Genomic DNA, 8,659 nt, shown 5'->3' on the forward strand with positions numbered 1-8,659 from the left:
TGATTTACAAATACCAGTGTTCTTTATTTACACAGACATGTAAACAACAGAAGGTAAACAACACCGCCCAGCTCGGTCTAACAAACAGGCTGCTGCTGTTTCACTTCAGGACCTGAGGTGTTTTAGACATTTCACAGAAACTGTATTGACAGCAAACACAGGAAGGCTACGAGGTTACCTTGACTCTTTCTCTCTGCACGGGAATCGCATGCACGGTGCGGCAGCACGGAGGAATGGCACCGCCTGAGGCTGCAAAACAGGGGTATGCAAGCAACCCACCCAGAGCTGGCCTTAAGTTCGGGTCTGGCCAGAGTCAGCAGTATTTGTGAGCAGTACCACTGCAACCAGTCTGTCCTCTGACAGCACTTTCCACCCAGAGGTCTGAAAGCACTCTGCGAACAGACTGATCAATCTTCGTTGCATCCCTTGCAAATCATCCCATTTATGTACAAGGAAATAAAGAGAGGGCCTTCAAAGAGTGGCTTTCCCAGAACTCAGGTTTTACTGGTCTCGTTCCCAACCTTGTGCTTTAAGCATAGCACCATTCTTTCTTCACAGAAGTATATTGCTTCTTGGCATTTTAGGACAAGCTTTTGAATACAAAGAAATGCCCCAAGCACTGGAGGTAGAGGGGCAGTGGACGATCCCAGTCGTGACCAGAAGCTGCTCTGCTCCAAAGCTGCCCCTGCTGAAAGAGGAGCCAGCTACTGTGCGATACATTGCACCCAATCCCAAGCTTTTTCAAGTTTGTCTGAAAACGGAACTAAGGGAAACATTAGCTGCAAAAGAAAAACTGTTCAAAAACAGCAGTGCTGATGTGCTGTCTTGCAAATTTAACTGCAACAGTAACCCAAACACACACTGTGTTTCAGTTAGTTGAAATACTTTTAACAAAAATGTTACACTAAATTTGTAAGACAGAAAAATATCTAGTGGAGAAATTAAGAGTTCAGGAAGTTTGCTGCTTTGTGCCAAGGAACAAATTTCCTTAAAGTTTTAGCAGCAGAAAATTGGCTAGGGCTTGAACAGCACTGAGTTCTCAGCTCTAAATTCACATTTTGGTTACACACACACTTCCTAAATAAAAAAAAATTAAAATAACTTCTCCAGATTAACTGGTATTGGATATGTTGTTTGGTTCTGTTTTTTTGGTTTGGTTTCTTTTTTTTTCTTTTTTTTTTTTTCCTGTTGTGGAGTGATAACCATGGCTTGAACCCAAAACCAGTTTCAGCCTTTCTACCTGTTTTCTAACATGAATTGCAAGTTCGATGGGCTCAGCTTGTATGCTAGATCAAATTCAAGCATGTGAGAATTGCTGCTAAAAAAGCAGCTGGGAAGTTGTGTTTGAGCACAGTATTTAAATACTCAGCTGACTTCTCTCATGCACATTATGCAGCAAGAAGTTTAACTTCTATCCTCCTAATTAGAACTACAGCCCTATCTTTAGTTATCATAGGAAAGGAGATGAATCAACACAACCGTAAGATACACCATTTACAGCTGCCAGTACAGCAGCAGGTAAGATAAAGACAGAAAAAGAGGACTGTTTTTCTTAAATAGTCATTCCTGCAATCCTTTCAAACCCCCAGGTGAAAAGGAAACCTAAGAAATTCTCCTTAAATAAAAGCTATGTACAAATTGCACACATTGCAAACGGAGCACTGAGATCAGTTACAGAAAATAAGATGTACAGTCTTCACTGATAACATCTCTCTTGCTATAAACAGTGATAAACAGCATATGCTTTCTTCAGATGTCAGAACCCAGCAAGACAGCAATATTATGTACACAGGGCTTGTTTGCCTTCTGCCTCCCACAGCAGAGCCCCTCCAAACTCTGTTTTCACTTCAGAAAGCTGTGCAGCGACGTTCCTGCGCACCGTGCCGCTGCTGCTCGGCAGATCACAAGAGAGCTGTCATTGCTGTCTGGCTGATGGGCTTTAGGCAGTCTCTGGGCGTGGAGTACCCCTCGCCCCCGAGAGCACTGTGCTGGGGCTTCTGGTAGTCTGTGCTGTAGCTCACGGAGGTCAGAACACCATTAACTTTGGGTTTGTCGTAGTTTATGACACTCTGGGGTGTCTGATAGTCTCCGTTCCTGGTGTCGGTTTTGCAGGAACTGGAGAAGCTGCCAGCGGTGAGGGAATGTATCTGAGACGAGGCGACAGGAACGTTATAGCCGTTCTCAGGGGGGAAATTACCTTCTCTTGCTATGTGCCGCTCTATGATGGGGGTGGCGTACTCGGGCTCCTGGCTGGTCAGGGGCAGAGCATATTCGTGCCTGTTAGCTCTGTGAGGGCAGTGATAGTGATTTTCAAACTCAGAACTCCCCCTTCTTCCCTCCTCTTTGGTGTCCATGGGGCGAAAAGTAGATCCTTTACGTGTTACCGTCCCAGTTCCGATCATGAGAGGCTGCTGATAATCTAAAAGGAAGCATGAAATGCTCAGTAAGGCATAGATTGGTTATCTTATGTATATAATACTTATGCAGAGATAGGTATTTTATGTTGAAAAGCTACTCTGTTTTTGTATCAAAAGTGTGGTTTTTGGGGATGTGAGGAAACCTTTCCCCAGCACTGATCCTGTAACCTCCTTCAGTGAGCAAGAGTTGCAGAACATGGCAGAAGCTTTACCACAGAGAAGGTCCAATCTGCCACCTCTTTTTCTACTCTCTCCCTCCCTTTCCCTACCTACCCCACCAAATAAATTAACATTTCTGGAGTATACTTGAAAGCCCTAAGAAAGAGTGAGGTCAACAAAACATTAACAACAAACTGGACATAGGACATTGCATGAAGATCCACAAGCGAGAAGTTCTCCAAAATGAGTGTTCCACTTTTGGAATAATTAAAATGCCCAGAGGATTCTTAACGAGCCGGCTTTATTTAAAAGGCATCTCACAGCAGCTGACTGACAAGAAGGATGAAGTTAGGCAAAACGGCAGCCAAGAGAGTCAATGGAAGTGTGAAATGTGCTAAGCCAGCTCAGCACGGCTGCAGGCGTGCCAGGGGGGATGAGCTTGGGGGGAGAAGCGGGAATGGTGCTGCCGGAGGGACTGGGCAGTCACCCAGTCAAGGGGGATGGCAGGGATAGAGCTGGCCTAAGGCCTGAGCAGGAGCAAGGAGTGAGATGGAGGAAACACGGCCACAAGAAGCGTGTGCTTGCACCTCTAGCTAAGGTAGGTGCCAGGCTGTGTGTGAGGAGGTCTGAACGAGAAAGTTTCTGAAAAAACAAGCAACACTGTTATGAGGAAAGTGAACGTTCTAACTTTCTCGCTTTGGCGCTGGTGACAATCTCGTACAGATACCAAGGGTGGCCTGAACAGCTCTAGTAAATGACACTGCTAAAGTGTGGTGTTTGCACGCAGGCGTGAAGAAGTTAGCTCGGTTTCTGTTCTGGCATCGCGGTTCATCTGACATGAGCGTCGAATTCGATCCCATATGTCCTGTGAATCTTTTTGGCAGTTTCTGGCTGGGTCCCAAACTTCAGCATGTAGGGTGAAGGTGTTATGATATTTCTCTAAGTAAGTAGTGCAGCTCTCCCCAGCATCGCTGCCGCCATCCCCAGAAATCTCTCTCGCTCAGGATGGAGCATCTCGGCTTCCTCCTGGCTGCCTTTGGGAGCCAGCAGGCAGTCTGAAGTGAGGGAATTCCATGTAGCATGAAAACCTATATGCAAACTGTGTGCTCCCTGCAATTAAATTATTAAATGGCACATTTCTAGGTTGCATCCACATTCTTATTTCATGGCTTAATTTCAAGGAGACTGCAGGTGAAATGCTAAGGCTGGGAATATGCCTGAGCCAGGCTGAGAGTTCAGACTTCCCATAAACACAGCAGGAGGGGATGGTGGAGAGAGCAAAGACTTCCCAGACATGGCCAGGGAACCAAAAAACCATATTTTGTGAGCAACCTTTATTCGTTCTCTTTCCTTAAAGCTGCTTTAGAGGTCTCTGCATATTTATATTGAAAGTTTCTATAAAGGATTGAAACTGTCTTTGAAAGATATTGAGAGCAGCACCATATGGAATTACAGTAACCATCCATTTGTTTTTTAAATGTATTTCTCTGCCAAACACAATGAAGAAATTCTAAGGAATTTCTAAGGTCTGGGGGCTGGAAACAGGAAACTAATCTTTCTTCAAGAGTGCTGATGACTGATCCCATGAAATGGCTGGTCTCACTAGCCTTACCAGACAGACTAGACTAGGCGGGGATAAGATGTGCTAAGAGGATGAATTAAAAAATCATCCCTTTGGGATGCAAATAGTACTGATGCTCTTTCACTGGGATTTGCTCTATCCAAACAGTGACCTGGAGCCAAAGTAGCACAGGAAGAAGTGCTGTGGTTTGCTTACTTCTTCCCTCTCACCTACCTGCCTCCTCTTCAGGAGGCCTGATCTGCCAGATAGTTCAGGAAAGCTGCACAGGGATCTGAGCACAACTTCCAGCTAGGCATGAAATCCCACTATAAACCAAGTAAGTAATTTTTCTATTTGATCAGCAGCAAGGGGCATCATACTTTGTTCCATTTCCAGAGACACTTGTGTTTAAATAGAAACACAAAAATTAGTCAGCAAAGGGAAGCAATCCTATCCTAGGCACATTCTTGCACTTTATCCATGCCTGAGTGCCCTCCATCAGTATCTTCAGCTGCAACTCTTTCAGAGTCAGGAAATTTTTCCAACAACTCCACGAAAACAAAATTCCAAAACAGTGGGCCTTTCCCTCCCTAATATATTTATAGCTGCTTCACTATACATTTGGGATGAATATAAATAAATCTATTCCTGGGCCTCAGTTTGCATAAGAGCTGAAGCTTGTCACACTGCTGGGCCATCCCTCTGCCTGTTACTGGCTCTGCACACAGAGCAAAAGGGATGGATCCGAGGGGGAGCAGCTGTTACCTGCCATGTCACTGGTGACCAGATCCAGCTTTTGTGGTGTCTCCTTCTCATTATTATAGCTGATGGTAAATTCGGTTGACTGATGTCTGGTAAAGGGCTGCTTGATTTGTTTCCAACAACCTGTGAAAAAGAAATTAAAATAGAAGGCTTATCAGCAAGTTAAATGCTTGGAATCAGAAGACTTACCAGAAAGTTTAATTTTCGGTATACTCATTGCTGTCAATATATTGAAATAGTTTTAAAACATGACTAAAATGGGCTGTTTGTTTAAAAAAAGCCCCCTGAATATGGAGGGTGAAGGAAGAAGTGAATCATCAACTGGGATTTCCAAGTTTATATAAGATTTTTTGGCAAGAAGGGCTCAAACTCTGTAGGTGCCTACAGTGATGCCTTAACAAAGTATATTGATAAAATACCAACTTTAAGTCAGTTGTGTTTAGGCATTGAATATGTGGCAAAAATAATGCTTAAAATTTCTTCTTTTGCAGTGGATTAGTGTGGCTTCTGATTCATTGGTATCTGAGCACCTGCACTCATCAATTAACTTGTTCTCACAACATCCTCGTGAGACAGAAAAGAAAAACTCCTCAGTGTCAGGGACTTGCTGGAGCCTGCGCCAGGAGGTCTGGGGAGAGGTGAGCTTGACTCACAGCTTTGCAAGCCCCAAGCCTGGTTCACAAGAGCTTAGGAGCTTGATTTATGAAGCAGACACACAACAAATGAACTGACTGGGTAAGAGGCTATCTCCAATTTCTTGGGATTTGTCCTCATTAGCAAGTGAGAAAGGATTATGATGTGACCTTGAAAAATCATATTAGCAAATATGATGTTAAGTACAAATTAATTTTCTAATGAGGGCGAGCTGCAGTGGGTAACAGCATTCCTTTCACTGACGTCAGCACCTACTGAGGGATGAAATTTTGGAGCTGAGCTATTGCAAAAGACTTGTCAAGAGACATATGAAGTGCTCAGTGGTTTGGGTTTTTTGTGGAAAGCTGAGTTTCAGAAGGATATTCCTCGACAGAACTGGTTGGCCAGGAAAACACCCCAACTGCCAAGCTGATGGGAACCCCACTCTAGAAAATGTTATTGAGCAAGACAAAGAAAATACTTCATCGGGATTTTGCAGTCATCTCCTAAAGCAGTGAGCTCAAGCCAATCCCTCATTCAATACAGTTCACTGTTCTTAGGCTTTATAAATACAGTTCCAGCCAGGAAGGGCAGTGAGAAGAAAATACTAAAGCCATAAAAAATGATTATCCCTTGCTCTCTTAGAGAAAGGCAATCCCCTCTGCTGTGGGGAAAAGAAAAGCAGCAATTTTCTGCAAAATAGGTATTTTGGAAGTGGGAAGGAAAAGGAGGGCACCTGGGAGCACTCTTACATGCTAATTTATGCACTCTGTATAATAGATCTTTTGTTAATTGCCTTTCTGTCATAGAAACCAAATTATATTGTTTCTCAGGGCACTGTGCTAGGATGACACAAGTGAGACTATCATTTGCTGTTTCCCTTGTATGAAGAGGTGAATTTGAATGAGGAAATGTGGATGCTATTTCACAAGCATTAAATGCTTAGCTGCATAAACCCCTTCCTGCTGGCCCAGTGGACAGGACAGGACAAAGTGCATGATTCTCCACTAACCTGATTTCTGAGTACTGGATAATCCATAAGAAAGTCCTTTGGCTTCTCGCCTGTGAGGAGAGGAAAGGGTTTATAAACATCAGTACTTACAGCATCTCAGCTTCGTGCCTTAGCTCCAGCAGAGCCTTTTTATTTAGTGGCTGAGGACAAGGCTTCACTTTGAGTTCCTGGAGGTTGTTGTTTACTAGAACATCAGGCATGCAAACCAGCACTTTGACATTTTCTTTTTCTCCATCTATGTGCAAGTTGTGAGTGCTGGTGTTCAAATTTCCAGGGCTGGCACTCACAAGTTTGATGTGTCTATGTCTAGATGTGTCACTCTGGGCTATGTTTGGGTCTGCTCTTCTGAATTCTTTGGCTATTTTATAGATTTACTGGGAATCCAGGGCAGAGCTGAGTATCACTGGTGATGAAGCAGCCTCATCAGAGCATTGCTTACACTTCCAAATCCCATCTGCTGACAGAAGCATTTCCTGGTTCAACATGCAAGTGCAGGTTCATAGGAATGTGCATCTAGCAGGAAGCACAGTTAGCAGTGATTGTTCCAGTCCTCAGTCTTGTGAGATGAAATAGCTTCATTTTAGCTGCTTACACCAGTGTATGTGTGACTCCACAGAGCAGAGCTCTGCTGGCAGCCTGCTAGGGTAAGTGCTCTAACTTAAGGGACTGGGAAGCAGAAACACAACAGGAGGGAAATGAAAGAAAATGATCCAGATAGATAGCTCAAATCTTCCTTCCCTTCACTGAATTTTTATTTGGCTTTGGTGTGGTAAGTTTCCTGTCTTTGACTACTTTACACCTCAATGCATGTGGGTATATGTAGGGTGAAGAGAGCAGCTGGTTATGCACAGTTCTGACCTGCTTTACCTTCATTTTTCTCTGACTAGGGGAGGCATACAGTAAGAAATATAATTTACAATGTCCATAAATGCACCAGCTCCTCTTGGTTTAATTTATAATTTGCATAATAGTCTGTGGTTCTGTCAGAAGGGCTTCCCCATATGTGCTACAATTTAAACCCTGCAGTGGGTACCCTCAGCACTGAGATCTACTTAAAAGAAAGACTGACAAACAGGATCAATTCCCAGCTCCCTGGTAAGGAGGCTCTGGAAAGAGGGCATGGAGTTGGACAGGCTAGCTAGGTACCCACAAATGCCTCCTTTGACAAAAGCCAGTATCTTACTTGCGTAGGGCTGCGCAGATACAAATTCCAGAGAACAAGAACAGAAACAGCACGATGAAGATGGGGACAATTATAGCTGTGAGCTTTAAACCTGCATGAGAAAAAAGAAGGGATAAAAGTTTAAAAGGTAAATTACTCCAAAGATGGTAATTTTTACTACAGCAAAAGGTAAGATAATGTTGCAGGAATGCTTCTTGAAGAGAGCATGAGAATGTACAACTGTAAAACTAAAAGACAGTCCTCAGCCATGGTTGGATGCCATGGACCCGTGTGGAACAATGTTGAAACAAAATAGTTGAATATACTTTCTCAAGGGTTACACTTGACTTGGCATCTATTTGCATCCTTACAAAGAGCAGCTCTTTCTTATTACACACTAGATGACTTTTAAAAAGCCACTCATACACACTCTGTTTGCAGTTGCTTATAAATCTGCCAAAGGAGACTGCAATTTTACATGCCAAGTATCTGGCTCATGCTGAACTGGCTGAAACATTTCAGTCAAAATAGCTCAAAGATTTCCATGAGGGAACCTAGGGAAAAAATCCTGTTCAGCCACTGTTAAATTCTAACACAACATGCTTTAGAGCAGGGATTTGAAAATTAGAAGTGGGGTGGCTCTTGTGTCAGGAGTGTGCTGTTCCCTGTTTCCACAGACACTTTTCAGCTGTGAGAATAAGGCAGTAGAAGTGTCCATAGGGTATTTACAATTTAGCAGATGAAATCTCAGTGGATTTCATTTTCAGTGAACATGGATATGGTTTAGTCCTACCGCTGCACAGATGAACAGAGCTTTCTTGCTCTTGGCAAGCAGTTTCAGAATTTTTTTTTCTTCCACTGATTGCTTCTTACAACTAGTTTTTTTCACAGAGGCATTTCTACAACTATCAGCTACCTAATGGGAAGTAGCATTTGGTACAGTGGGTCTGGCA

General features: G+C 43.4%; 1 protein-coding gene across 2 annotated transcripts in view; it reads right to left on the minus strand.

The window, feature by feature from the left end:
- DCBLD1 (discoidin, CUB and LCCL domain containing 1) overlaps positions 1-8,659 on the minus strand; it is a 46,776-nt gene continuing 38,117 nt past the window's right edge. Inside the window, exons 12-15 of one of the 2 annotated variants that reach the window (XM_071438075.1) lie at positions 7,728-7,818; positions 6,545-6,594; positions 4,903-5,022; positions 1-2,419 (exon numbers count right to left, since the gene is read on the minus strand). In XM_071438075.1, coding sequence (XP_071294176.1) covers positions 1,902-2,419; positions 4,903-5,022; positions 6,545-6,594; positions 7,728-7,818 — 779 coding nt within the window. In that variant the 3' untranslated portion in view covers positions 1-1,901. The remainder of the gene's footprint in view (positions 2,420-4,902; positions 5,023-6,544; positions 6,595-7,727; positions 7,819-8,659) is intronic. The other variant, XM_071438084.1, reaches the window with a different exon arrangement.

This window comes from Agelaius tricolor, unplaced genomic scaffold (assembly GCF_023055355.1).
Source record: "Agelaius tricolor isolate 1412-34295 unplaced genomic scaffold, bAgeTri1.0.p SCAF_1, whole genome shotgun sequence".
Classification (NCBI taxonomy): Eukaryota; Metazoa; Chordata; class Aves; order Passeriformes; family Icteridae; genus Agelaius; species Agelaius tricolor.